This window comes from Argentina silus (assembly GCF_951799395.1).
Source record: "Argentina silus genome assembly, chromosome: 11".
Lineage (NCBI taxonomy): Eukaryota > Metazoa > Chordata > Actinopteri > Argentiniformes > Argentinidae > Argentina > Argentina silus.
Window position 1 is genome coordinate 4,038,236 of NC_139665.1, and position 14,580 is coordinate 4,052,815.

The 14,580-nt window shown below is 43.3% G+C and overlaps 2 protein-coding genes across 2 annotated transcripts in view; one reads left to right on the forward strand and one right to left on the reverse strand.

Annotated features, from left to right (window-relative positions):
- acadl (acyl-CoA dehydrogenase long chain) overlaps window positions 1-14,580 on the reverse strand; it is a 402,840-nt gene that overhangs the window by 339,062 nt on the left and 49,198 nt on the right. The window lies entirely within an intron of this gene.
- LOC310812122 (protein boule-like) lies at window positions 8,998-13,201 on the forward strand (the record flags this gene model as incomplete). The annotated part of the gene is made up of 11 exons (XM_083680543.1): window positions 8,998-9,015; window positions 9,796-9,936; window positions 10,195-10,286; window positions 10,445-10,499; window positions 10,816-10,891; window positions 11,139-11,311; window positions 12,018-12,101; window positions 12,354-12,401; window positions 12,564-12,692; window positions 12,825-12,923; window positions 13,043-13,201. 11 exons carry the CDS (start codon window positions 8,998-9,000, stop codon window positions 13,199-13,201), a joined length of 1,074 nt encoding a protein of 357 aa, XP_083536669.1.

Sequence of the window (14,580 nt, forward strand, 5' to 3'; positions counted from 1 at the left end):
TTTAGTCAGTTGATGTTCAGGTGACGGAGCTGTAAATCCTGTCACAATGACAGTAAGGCCTATTGCCTCACCAAGTTCCCTATCTTGATAGATCGGTGCAGGAATTTATGGGAGGCAAATAGGCCCTGCCATCATCAATATGGGGGCTGTCAGATAACTCTGAGTATTCATAAAGGATGCATTCCATGGATGAATAGGGTGGCTGTTTAACTTTTATGTGATCTACTGTAAAGTATAAAGCATATCACCCTTGTAATAGCCTTTAAGCAGTAATGTTGTATGGGGTTTGTACGGCAATAAAAAATAAAAAAAAGCGCTAAATCACTCTTCAGCAGTTATGTAGGAGAACCCTTTGAAGAACCCTTTTTGTTTCCATCTGTTGGACCCCTTCCACGAAGAATGTTCTACATGGCACCAAAAAGAGTTCTTTGAAATGTTCTCCCACAAAGATAAGCCAAAGAATCTACTTCATACTCTATGAGTATGCGTCCTACATGCCCATATCTTGTTTGCTTGCGTGCTGTAGAAATAGTGAGCTCATTTTGATTTAGTGCAAACAGAAGTGCTGTTGGGGGACAGAAAGGGGTACATTCTCTCTCACACTGAGCAAGCCAAGCACCGGGCGAGGCTGCACCAGCCCCAAACTCTGGCTACAACCCCCCTCACAACCTCTTCCCTATCATCTCCGCCCACATGCCCCCTTCAAACCCCCCACACCTCTGACTGTGCCCTCCCCAGCTCCAACTCCTTCATGTCAACTCCCCTACGGGCACTGCACGCCTGGTATAAGCATTCTATTTGACGCTGGCAGAGACCTCCTGAGCAGTAGGCAGTGGTGTTGACAGAGTCTACACGGCGCTCCTTTGGTCCGTCTCCTGAGCTAAAGGCTCTGTGTGCACAGCACTTCTCCGTTTCCTCCTTCTCCCCCTCAGAGGAGCTCTGCAGCCATGATCACACTAAGCCTGTGTACAGAGGGATGTGTACAGAGGGATGTGTACAGAGGGATGTGCAGAAATGTTCACTGGAGGCTGTTGTCATCTCTCTCTCTCTCTCTCTCTCTCTCTCTCTATGTCTCTGATTTAGGGGGGATCCACGAGTTTGATTTCAAGCAGTGTGCTCCTGTGCAGACTTCTGGTAGGGACTACCAGCTCGTTATCCGGCCTCTACTGCCCTCTGTTGGTAAACAGCAGAATAGCATTTTGAGGAGGAATTTTGGTACTGCACCACTGGATTGGTAAGACAAAATGACAGAGAGAAATAATAGACTGGGTGGAACCTAACATTTTATTATAATACGAATACTAATAGTAAACATTTACCCTTTATTCCACTTCTGCTACATAATCATCCTTTGGTTTCATAATGCTAGCATTGGAGAATATCATATTCGATAACAACCAAACAAAAGCAAGGGAAATAAGTCATTTTTGGAACAAGAATGTCATGGGGTGATTGTATGGGTAATGAGGAGAGCCCAAGAAAGGCAGGACACAACGAGATGGAAAGAGGATAAGAAGGACACATGTGTTCTTTATTTCAGCGGTTGACAGGGTGGAGGGCAGACATAACCAATAGGAAAACCCTGATTGTAAATAGGGTCCTCTGATAGCCTAAACACTGCACTTAAGTTACATTCACATATCAGCAATGGTTAGTCTTCATGGTGGAGTTTGATTGGCCAGAGCTGGGCTGTGCTGCTGGTCATATTTACCAATAAAGGCCTGTGATTATAACATAAACACACTGGAAACATGAGTAGGAGGGTCTAAGGCCCATATTTACCTGAGCTTCCACAGACACAAAAGCCTGTGTGTGTGTGTGTGTGTGTGTGTGTGTGTGTGTGTGTGTGTGTGTGTGTGTGTGTGTGTGTGTGTGTGTGCGTGTGTGCGTGTGTGCGTGTGTGTGTGTGTGTGTGTGTGTGTGCGTGTGTGTGTGTGTGCGTGTGTATGTGTGTGCAAGTGTGTCATGTTATGCACAGCATTAGAACATTGCAACAAGAAGACGTCTCAGTGAAGTCCTTTGAGGCAGATTTTACATGCTCTGAATATGACCCATCAGGCTAATCCAGAAATTTGAATGTTTCAATTTCGTATCTCGCATCTATTCAAAAACAAATAGTTTGCTACAGAGAATGACAGGCAGACAGGAGAGGGAAAAAACGTTGGACCAGAATCACACAACAGCGCAGCAGCGGTCCACATGCCCCGACCACACCTCCGCATATGTTTGTCCAAACCAGTCATTTCTGGTATTGTAGTCTAAGTGAGCTTATTTTATTTTCCAAAGGAATGCTCCATCTAAAAATAGCCAAAAAAGGATGGAGTGGAAATCAGAGATTTGTAAAGTAATTACATAGCTCAGCCAAACCACTCTCTTATGGGAAACTTCTCAACAACCCCTGTCTCTAGTGTCTGTCTGACTGAAGGTCTGACTGTCTGGTGTGACTTGTACTCTTGACCTGAAATGTGACAGACCTATTCTAGTTGTTGCACATGCGATAAAATATCATTATAGTTTAACACTATGGATATTGTTATACTAGCTATTTGGCTGAACACACTGATGTAATACTATTATTACCACTTGGTTAATGTATCCATCTGCCAATGAACATGATGAGAGCTTGTCAATCTGGCAATGTAGCTTGACAGTGAGAAGATGATGGTTCATTATGATCTAGTAACTTCCAGAACATTCTGGTTTTGTGACAGTACGATAGCTGTACGTACGAAAGCCTTTGTGTCAACCTTAGGGCATAATCAAAGACCGAAAAATAACTGAAGACAATCAAACCAGCATTCCACTCCACTGTCTGTCACAGCCTGTTTCTTTGTATGAGGGCCAATTTCCTTTTGCACTGCGACAATTTTGCCATCATCGGCTTGACAAACAATTCCGGCAAACAAAACTCAAAAACGGCCAATCACAAATACCACAGACGGAACTTGTCTCAGTTCTTGGCTCAAAGAGCTCTGCAATCATACATCTGCTCTGCTCCCATACCTCTCAATCAAACAGTATGTCTCTGCGTGTGTGAATTATCTTCCTTTGAATCCCTGTGTTTAAGGCTCCTCTCCATCTACGTTTTTTTGCAGGAGGGTTGGTGGCACAAGGTTTGATAAGGAGACATTGATCTAAAGCCTCATGGGGAGAAAATCAGCACAGCAGGAGAACATTCAAAAACCCTGACTTGTGCGTGCGTGCGTGCGTGCGTGCATGTCTGTATTTTCGTGCATGTCTGAGTACATGCATGTCTGGGAGCGTGCATGTCTGAACCACAGAGGAGAGTGATGAACCTACTCTAGTAAATTGTGTCACCATAGTCAATTGTTAGGGTTAGGGTTAGGGTTAGGGTTAGGGTTAGGGCTAGAACAGGGAGGGTTAGGGTTAGGGTTAGGGTTAGGGTTAGGGTTAGGGTTAGAGTGTTGCCTGGACAATATTCTTCCTATTCTCGAAGGTGAAGCAGGACTTATTCCTATACAAAGGAATATACTGATCCAAACCAAGGGGAGATAGCCTCTGAAATAGGAGGACGTGAACATCAGTATTGAAAGCCTTAGGGAGATCAATATAGAGGGCTGCACAATGCTGTTTCTCATCCAGAGCGATCACAATGTCATTTATAACTAGAAAAGCAGCAGAGATGGTGCTATGTAGATACCTCCACCATACCAGCAGATACCTTGTCGGGACAAAATGGTGTGTTTTGTTCCTGAGCCTTCAGAGCAGAGTCTTCACTGCAAAATTCAACCGTATAGTCAGTGCATGTGTTGAGGGGATATAATGTGTTTTGGGGGAGCATGGGGGGCACTGCTGTGGGGGTAATGCAGATTTAGGCGGAAGGCAGGCAGCACATACTGTAAAAGACATCACGAGGGGAGAAATAGCCTGGCAGATGGAGGAGATACAGTGTGTGTAGTTCATGCCAGGTAAAGGAACTCTCACTGTCAGAGGTGACTGCAGAGAAGCCCCGCTCCTCTTTACTTTCCAGCAGGTGTTTTCTCAGCTAAAATACTGTAGTCAAGAGCACAGAGAGACTTTTCACTAAAACGTTCTTTCCGGAAAATAAATGGGAGGGGTGGTAGATTGCTGTAATTATCAAGGGCCCTGTTCATTTATCACAGTCAGACCTAGTATATTCAGGTACCAATTAACCAACAGTGGCCGTGGACAACAAGTGACTGTACCTTCATTTGAAAGTCCCATACTGCTGAGCAGAAGGCAGACAATGGAGGGATGGGGAATGAACAAGAGAGAGGGAATCGTTGTGGGATAATTTCATGGCCTTTCAGTGAACACAGTGGGAAGCAGGTAAGTGCTGTATGCAAATGTGTGTGTGTGTGTGGGTGGGTGTGGGTGAGTGTGTGTGTGTGTGTGTGTGTGTGTGTGTGTGTGTGTGTGTGTGTGTGTGTGTGTGTGTGTGTGTGTGTGTGTGTGTGTGTGATAGGAGAGAGCGAGCGTATGTGTGTATGAGGTTGATATGTAGTCAGTGCAAATTGTCTTAGGTGCAGGTGAGCAGCAGGTGGTGCAGGTGGGCAGCAGGTGGTGCAGGTGGGCAGCAGGTGGTGCAGGTGGGCAGCAGGTGGTGCAGGTGGGCAGCAGGTGGTGCAGGTGGGTATCTTGGGCTAGCTGTTCAAAAGTCTTATGGCCTGGAGTTAGAAAGGCTTCTGATCATGTTCACGGTCGGTTGAACAAGAAGTCGGGAGTATCTCCATGTCAGAGCAGCCAACAACTGAAGCTTTTAAAAATGTCACAAATGTCACAAACGATACTGAAAGATAAAAACTGAATCAAGGACAAGAGGGAAATGGTAAATGTCTGTCCATTTTGGCACATGCATAAATGCTATCCAAATACTACAGAGTAGGCTATTAACAGTGTTAATTCCTCAAACACCTACTTTTTTCATGGCAAAATGAGATGAAATGAGATATGGTTTGTTTGGTCGAATCAAAACAGCAGATATTATTATAACAAAATAGAAGAATTGTAAGACTTTCTCATTGCAACCTTGCAATGCTGTTATTGGTGTAAAATGAATAGATACTCATGGCGTGACATTTTACTGGGGTACGGAAGTGCGGTTTCCAATAGGGTTCCCAATGCCTTATCATCTTTTAACTATGATGCAGGAGATTGATGGTGACGACTGCTATTTTGATAATGACATCCCAAACTCATGATAAAAACAACAACAGCCAATGTTGGAAGTGGCCAATGGTGAGCTATTTGTAGTGAGGGTCAATGGGGAAACTTGACAAATTTGGCTTTTGGGAAGAGAAACATGCATGTTATGCAGTAGAATATGTTGGTAGGACAAGACTATGTATGTTTTGCGCACATGAAAGTCAGTGATTTATGTTTACTAAGGGTTAATGAGGCAATACAAATCAGATGTGACTTCATGTGACTGAAATGAAATGCCATTAAGTCGATTAAAACGGCACATAGATTACAGTCGGCTAAAACTAAAGGAGGTTGCCAAAATTAACACTGGCTACTAGGCCTAGTTAGTGGCAGCTAACTATGCACAACATAGACATATTTATTAAAAAAAAAAAAAAAACATTTGAATAAAAAAGGAATAGCAATCAGTCTGCATGCATAATGGACAAACCAACACAAGTGAAACATTTGGAGGAACAACTTTTCAATCACCCCACCCCCCTCTGGGACTGTAACACATTATGGCGATAATGGTAGAGGTGAATGTGCTGCCTTGTGCACTGGTGGAAACACTTTGTGTCGTCCCTTTGTTGTGGTTAAGAGGGGGGTAAAATGTTTGCAATTTACAGACTCTGTTAAGAGTCACAGATAAATTATAGCTCTAAAAGGCCTATAATCAAAGCCAAAGTGGCACTTTAAGGATCCTTGCAGCGCAGAGTGGTGTGTGAAATTAGATGTCCTTTATTAATGAATTGCTTTGACCGCACCACCTGAATCTCCTCATATTTAACAAGGCTGTCACTACCTGTGCTGCTAAATGCCCACCCACCCGACTCCTCCAATCGGCTCACATTGACTCAGAGGCACCGCCACCTGACCCACATTGACTGGCAGCGGAGAGTGCTGAAAGTCTCAGATGGTTGTGGCTAGCTTTTAGCTTGGTGGTGGAGGTTGAACATGCCAGTCTTAGGACAGGAGTGTGGTTCTGAGGAACGCTGGAACTTCAGAACCTTTTCTCACGCACATAACAGAATTTCCTCAAGAGGACGTTAGTGGGCAACATGGTTAACTTTCACAGCAACACAAACCCTCTTTTGTCAACCAATTCCCCCACAAGGACTACATGTTTTATATTAACATGAATAACTTTTGAGTCATTGGGAACGGAAATCTTTTGATTTATTAGGTTACGTTTATTTGTTTTGGATGCCAGTGATGTAAAACAGAAACTCAATTCGGTGGAGTATTACTTGTGTTTTGGCAGCAAAAGTGTACTGCTCTCCTGGACCGCCACAATGCTAATTTTTTAAAGTTACGTAAAACCGAAACTGGATTTGGCAGCACAAGTCCAAAAGGACAGTCAGAGGTATGGAATAACCTGAATGAATACATACATATAATATCACTCTTGAGAGCTAATAAACATGGGTATCAAACTGTAATTCCTAATTATTTCTCCCATGGGCAAACATAAATGGATATATTTGTTTGAATAAGAGGCAAGGACAAAACATTTTGGAATGACCCAAATGTGTGCTCTGATTTATGCTGTGAGGAGGAACCCCATCATCCAGACCATGGATGAAGAGGTGGAGACTGTTGAGGAGGAACCCCATCATCCAGACCATGGATGAAGAGGTGGAGACTGTTGAGGAGGAACCCCATCATCCAGACCATGGATGAAGAGGTGGAGACTGTTGAGGAGGAACCCCATCATCCAGACCATGGATCAAGAGGTGGAGACTGCTGGGTAGAAGTAGCAAGTTGCAGGGATGGAGAATGAAAAAAAAAGGAGAAGAGGAAGGAGGCAGCTGTTGGATCACAGAAAGGAGGAATGTTTATTTTTTTCTTAAAACTAAAATCTAATGTTCTGATCACTTGGAATTTGTTTATTAAACAAGATCATTTTATTAAATGGTGTGTGCCTTTGCTCATTCTTTTAGTTAAAGTGGCAGACAGTATTGTCCATAATTCATTATGGTTACGGCCCAGAAGTGGCCCACTGCTGGCTGCTCTGTTGAAGCTAAGTCTCTGTGTCATCAGCCCCTATGAGCAGAAGCCCATATGACGTCTGGCTCAGCAGTACTGGTGCTAGCTGTGCGTGCTCTAAAGCCCATTGACCGTTTGCACTGGCTAATATAAGGAATCTGTTGAAAGGAGACTTTGCCATTTTGGCATTGCCATGACAATTATTGGTTAAACAAGAGTTAATTTGACACATAATTATCAAGGCAATGCAAAAATGGCAAAATCAACTCTCTCTCTCTCTTTTTTTTTTTTTAACAGATTCCTTACATTAACCCATGTAACATACGGTCGATGGGTTTTAAAACACAGCTTGCTCAAGTACTCAGCCAGACGTCATATCCGACTTCTGCTCCCTATACAGAACTCAACCATCAACGTCAGGGTTGGGCCTGACCAGGGCCATGACACATTCTCTAACTGACTCATTAAATGACGATGGCTCGTATCTAGCTTGTTACATGACGGGCCAATTCTGGGCGGTTGCTGCGGAGGTATCTGGGCCAGACCTAGCAGCATGATGTGGCCCATATTAATGCCATAACAACATTGCTATGTGTGGGTGTATCTGTGTATGTGTAGTATTTTCAAACAATTATATTATTCAAATGTATTGCATTGTGTTGATGATATACTTTTGCACACTTTGTGTCATCTTCATGTTGACAATGTGCAGCAAATATTGCAAATCATATGCAAGAGAATGGTACTAAAAAATAAGTTTAAATAAAATTAAATAGCCGAATATGGATCGGACAGTAAATTATAGCTTGAACATACCAGCTTACTTTGTGAGGGTCATGGCAAACTGTCTGGAAATGCAGCTTCTTCAAATAGCCCACTGCTTCGTGTTTGGTGCAGCAGGCCAAAATACCATAGTAAAATGTTTTTGCATACCAAGCACAAATGCAGTAGGAAACATCGCCATCCAGTGGATGTTTTTCGTCATAGCATCCAGATTCATCTTGCTTCAAAAAGCTGAAGATGAATTAATGTGATGAACATCAAGAGAAATCATTGTCGGAATCGGGACAAATAGCCCACATGCGAGGTGCTCACCTTACTCCATCCCCACCTCGCATTACGTTTCTCTCTCCCACTATATACGATCACGTTGTGTGGTGGTCTTTCTAAAACGTGAATATTTTAGCCAGCTTTGATTGGAAAATATGTGTGGAAAACCGTAATAGTAATCATGCTACCTTCTCTGTTGTATATATCAGAAAATGAATAAATAGGAATGAAAATACAATTCATTTGATAGGCATTCATATGGGGGGAAAGGTCCTTTTTGCTGTTTTTACTGTAAATCCTGATCCTATTTTCCCGCCATCACCGTCAAGGTCAGGCCTTGGAACATTCCATCCTCACCAGTCCACGGGGCAGCGGAAACAGAAGGACAGAATGACCTTGTCACACATATGCAACAAACTAACAATTCATTATTAAATACACCAGTCCTGTAAATGTGAGGCTCAGATAAATGTAACCTGGGGGCCAAAAATAATCCCATGTATCCTCTTCCCCCGTGTGTTGTGTCCAGCTCTGCCGCTACCTGGTCGCCTCGACCACAACAACGCGAGAGTGTTACTAGTTCACGGTCCGGTTCTCTAGCGGCGGCGGGTTAGAGAGGCAGGTATCAGTCTGACCGCGGTGCTTGGTGCTGCTTTGCTATAAATTGTACTTTGTTAGCTAAATTAGACAGTTGCTTTAGGCTGGCTAACTTAGATTGGATGTGATTTTTTCCTAAATCAAATTTTCGATTTAATTTGCCAAAGACTGACGTCATCGGGCCTAAAGTCAACGATGGAGACCGAAATTGCGGTAAGTGAAGAGCTAGTCGTTAGCTTTAGCTTGCACTGGTGTTTTCAGCTCGATGCTGTGTTGGTTGTGTTGATGTGGCTAGCTAGCTTGGTCATAATAATGTAATAACTTGTTAATAATGTGGTCCGTATTGTACAACTTTGATTGTGATTCTGGTTGGTTAGTCTTTTAGCTTGCCGTTTCTTCTCTTGGCGCCTAGGCTTGCAGAGCTAACCATCGCCATCGGCATCGGCTTAGCTAGCTTTCCATCAGTGCCTGCAGCTCCAATGGATGTTGGATACAGCTTAGACTTTGATTTATTGTAGGAATATTGCGTCTTAAAATGTATTTTAAAATGATGCATTCCCCACAGCCCCAGCCCAGTGTTTAGTAGATTATAGGTGATAACTATATCAATATGGTGAAAGTCAAGGGCACTGTAATATCGAGAGACCCTAGCTAAGCATTTTGAACAAGCAATTGGTAGTTTCTCACGATTGTTAGTCGCAAGAGCTTTTTGTTTTAAGTGCCAAAGGTCATGAAAGTTTCATTATTGTTTTGACAACGGGTCACTCACAGACAAAATAAAGTGCACCTAGAAAGAAGACGCAGGTGTGCTTGCTGGTAGACATCAATGATTGACTATCAAAACACAACTATCAAACAATGACTTTGCTACATATATAAGATGTGCTACGTATATGAGATATGCATAGCAACCTAGATTTGCATGATTCGTTGGAGATAGTCGAGGTGGCCTAATTCTGGTAGCATCTCTTTTTCAAGTTTACCTGCACCCAGACCCAGACCAGCACTCCCTCTCACTCTCCCTCTCCCGATCCCGTGTACCCGGAGCCTGGCAATGCCAGTCCCTCTCACCATGCCCCCCGCTCTGGCACTGTCATCCCTAATCGCATCTTTGTGGGAGGAATTGACTTCAAGGTGAATTACCGGTTTACTTGCTCCCTTGATTTGTTTACCAGGGCCCAGTTGAAGCCATGCAAACCTCACTTGACCCTTTTTGGGGAATTTAAGGGAGCATCAAAGTGAACAAACATAATTAATTCATGAATGTGTGTGTGTGTGGGTGTGGGTGTGGGTGTGTGTATGTGTATGTGTGTGTGTGTGTGTGTGTGTGTGTGTGTGTGTGTGTGTGGGGGGGGGGGGGGTGGGGGTGGGCATGTTCCCATTTGTGAGTAGACCAATGAGAACGACCTGAGGCGGTTCTTCTCCCAGCATGGAGCCGTCAGGGAGGTGAAGATTGTGATTGACCGTGCGGGGGTGTCCAAGGGGTGAGTTAAGGTTTAGATTTAGGTTGGCAGTGGGTTAGATTGCACCTAGACATCGATTTAGCTCAGATTAACCAAGCATAATACATATTTACATTACAATAATGAATAAACTACATGCAGAGGATCATCGCCTTGTTTTCGTTTTTTCCGTCCCACAGATACGGTTTTGTCACCTTTGATACTGAAGAGGATGTACAGAAAATCCTTCATGATGTAAGTAGAACATTCAGAACACACAAAGCCAACACACTGCATACACTGGATTGAAATACACTGGCAAATAGAAACAACAAGGGGATTTACACCCCCTACTTCTGCTGTTGATTAGACACAGCTCAGTTCTCCACCAACACTCTGAATGTGATGCAGGATCCCGTAGATCCACGTCAGGTGATGCCAGAGGCTGTACATGTACAATCTCCACAGTCGAGCTTACATGTCCCGTTAGTCTACATAGTGGTAGTTAATGCTGTCATTAATATGTGCTGGATTCCTTCTCCCCTTGTCCCCACTAACCATCACCCCTCAGGCTGACAGACTCAGCTTCAGGGACAAGAGGCTCAACATTGGCCAAGCCATTCGCAAGCAACAAATAGGAGTGCATCGTAAGTACGAGGGCGCTGTGTGGTGGTAGCTAAGGCAGCTTAGTGGCAGAACTAACGTTGGAACGCATTTACAGTCAATTGCCATGTTTAATGTTTATGTCATACTGTATGTACATACTGTATTTGTATGCTGAATTATCATGTTATTTGGAGTTAACAGTTAGTGTTATCTTTTCTATTGTACATAGGTTGGTGGTTGAAATGTTGTCTTGCCCCCCCCACCCTCCCCACCCCCCCTTTTGCTCAGCCAATAGTTTCTCTGTGTCAAGCCCTACCCCTGCTATAGCCCTACCTGCTCCCTGTGGTACCATGTACCTCACCACATCCACAGGGTACCCCTACACTTTCCACAACGGAGTGGCCTATTTCCACTCCACGGCGATGAGACCTCCTGCCCCTGCCCCTGCCCACCACTGGCCTGTGAGTTTGGTCCCCACTCAGCCTCACGTAGGCGCTATTGTACAAGAGAGACAAACACAACCGGACTATAGGGAGATTTGTTATTCAAGACAGCTGCTAACTGTAATATTTGATATTGGAGTTGTTCCAGTCGAGTCTCAAACTTGTGACATCTGACTTGCCAACACACGTGACCGGCTCCTCAAGTAACCTGTTAACCAGCTACGCTATCGAAAAGCTAGCAACTGGACAGTGCGGGTGGGGGGTGTTTGAAGTTGAGGAGTGAGTTTTACCAACTCAGCTCAGTTACACCGGCAGATGTTTAAATAGTAGCATTTTCAATAAAGCCACAGCCTGTCATTTTCTTAAAATGTATCCATTTCAAATAGTGTGTAGGGATAGGCCTCCCCCTCGATTTTGATGAATATGGCTTAAGCTAAGATCTCACCTAGGGCAAATTCATTCATATTAATGTATTTAATAATCAGACTGAAATGTAGGATCATATTTCTCATAGTTTTCATGTTTATGCTTTTTATTTTAAATTAAATACATTGAATCAAGTTTGCATGGTCTAATGGACATTGCAGCATGTTAGTAATTAATGCATTTTAGATTATGATTGTATATAGAATGGTGACCACCATTACTCCAGTTGGTACATTTTAATAATGCCCTCATACAGTACTGTACATATGTGTCTATTTTCCTATTTGGGTATTTTTAGCCCCAGTCAGTGCCTGGCTCCCCAGTGATGGTGACCCACCCGCCTCAACCAATCTACCAGCAACCAGCCTACCATCACTACCAGGTCAGAGCAGCCCGTTCTGCACCCTTTCACCTGTTCTGCACCCTTTCACCTGTTCTGCACCCTTTCACCTGTTCTGCACCCTTTCACCACCATTAAAACTATGTTCACCTATAATAGCATTGTTACAATTAGCAATAGCGACAGGCAGTTGTTTCTGTGTCTGGTGTGTTAAATGCTGTTGAGAAAGGTGATATTCTGTACCTGCTCCACACACTGCTTGATACTGAGTGGCTTTCTATGCCTTTGCCTTAGGCCCCCACCCAGTGTATCCCAGGCCACCTGCAATGGAACCATCCCCAGGTAAAGGAGAGGGGACACATTTCTTTGCCCTTGTTGTTTGTGTGCTCTGTCTGGACTTTTAGGAGGCAAGGTGCATCTTTTGAACAAGCTACTCATTGTGATTGTGTGTGTGTGTGTGTGTGTGTGTGTGTGTGTGTGTGTGTGTGTGTGTGTGTGTGTCAGTCTCCAGCCCCCTCAAGCCCTGTGTTGTACATGCAACCCTCTGAGCTTCTCTACCAGTCCCTGGAGATGCCCCCTGATGGAGGTTGCCTCCAGCCTGCCTTGCCTGTGCTAGAGACCACCATCCCAGAGGTATTTTAAAACAGTGATACAGTTCAATCAATCAATCAATGTGATTCTATTTTGGTGTGTCATACTTACCAGAAGATACACACATTTTGCATGATACAGTATATGACTCATAATCAATGTGTTGTGTCATAGCCGCAGTTCATCGACCACATGGTGCAGCCGACCTACCATCAAGTGTATACGCAAAGTCCAGGGGGTATGGCGCCTGTCATGCAGCAGGAACCAGTAAAGGTATAAACTGATCTCATAGTATGAAGGTACATGGTGGATGTTGATGACTGGCCTTTTGGGATGAGTTACAGTGAGTTGTGCTGAATCGCAATGTGTTGTCTTTTCACGTTCCCCTCCAGGACCAGAAGTTTCACGCTGTGAGACGAAGTTTCCCTCACTCCCCCGTCAGCCTGAAGCCCAGATATCACCTCAGCCCCCACTACCCCCATCTGCGTAATGAGTACATGGCTGAGATCTCTGACTCCTCTCCTACGTCTGCCACTGATCCCCTCAAGTAGAGTTCAACCGTGTTTCAGCCATGATATGGTTCTTCATGTAACAGTTGATCATTTTAGCTCTTGAAATCTGCTGTAAGCACTATGACGTAAGTGCTTGTTTCCATCCTCTTGGACTCAACTGCGGTATTTTCCTGTCTGGTGTCACAGCACCTCTGGGCCTTATTCTGCAACTCATGGAGGGCTGCTGTTGCTCTTAGTCCACTGCCATGTCACACAGCTAGTGTTAACATACAAGTACCATTGAGCACAAATCTAAGCTGTTCAGTATGTTCTTCCTTTGAGATGCATGTCAAACCTTTCTCATGTGACTGTACACAGATGATCAAAGCAACAGGAAAGAATGTCCTGGTTCTCCTGCAAAAATTAGGGTCACTACTTCAAATGAGCTCTGAACACAAAGCGAAAACAATATCACGAAGATTCCTGTGAAACTCCCAAAACATGCTTAGATGAAATAAGTTTCTACTAACCCTTGAGCACCATGGTCTTTAACAAATAATATTGATGAATAAAAGATTAACTTTCTTTATTATGTGCCTACAAAATAATACATAAATACATGCAAACTAATTGATTTTAAAGAATTGGGCTCCCGTCACAAGGTTAATATTAACACAGGATGAAAAATATGCCACAAGAGATTCATTTACACATTTACACGTTTTGCGTAGCTCTTCTACCTGAGAAAATTCTACCTTCTACCTGCTGAAATTGTGATTCTGGATTCTCTGAGCCTTCTAACAGAGATACATTCCATCCTAACAATGCTGTCCACTGCTTCAGTCTGACACCAGTACCACTCTGACCATAAACAAAACACAATTAACATCAGTGTACCAGCGTCACATGCTCTCAAAAACTGCACTATTGACCCACACAAACCATCCATATTCTGTTCTTAAGAAACCGAAAAACTGTTGATGTCATTGCTGCGGAAGTCACAGTGATTTCATGCAATCAGCAGTCATTATACTAACATTTGACTGTAAAGTGTTATGTCTGCTGTGACAAACAACTCTAGATTGCTCTTAAAAAAAACAGCACAGATTTTATAACCAACCTGCCTTAAATTGTTGTTTTTGTTAGTTCTTTATATGCTCACAATGTTTTTGTGATTTGTATTTCTTTTCATGAAGCAGTACAGTATGTACAGTGTACAAGGTCTGAAGTACAGCACTTACACTAAGTATTCACCCCCCTGGACTTTTTCCACATTTTGTTGTGTTACAACCTGACTTTAAAATAGATATAATTCATGTGTTTTTTGGTCACTGATCTACACAAAATATCCTATAATGTCAAAGTGGAAATATTTTTTTAGAAGTGTTTACAAATTAATTACAAATGAAAAGCTGAAGTGTCTTGAGTCAATACGTATT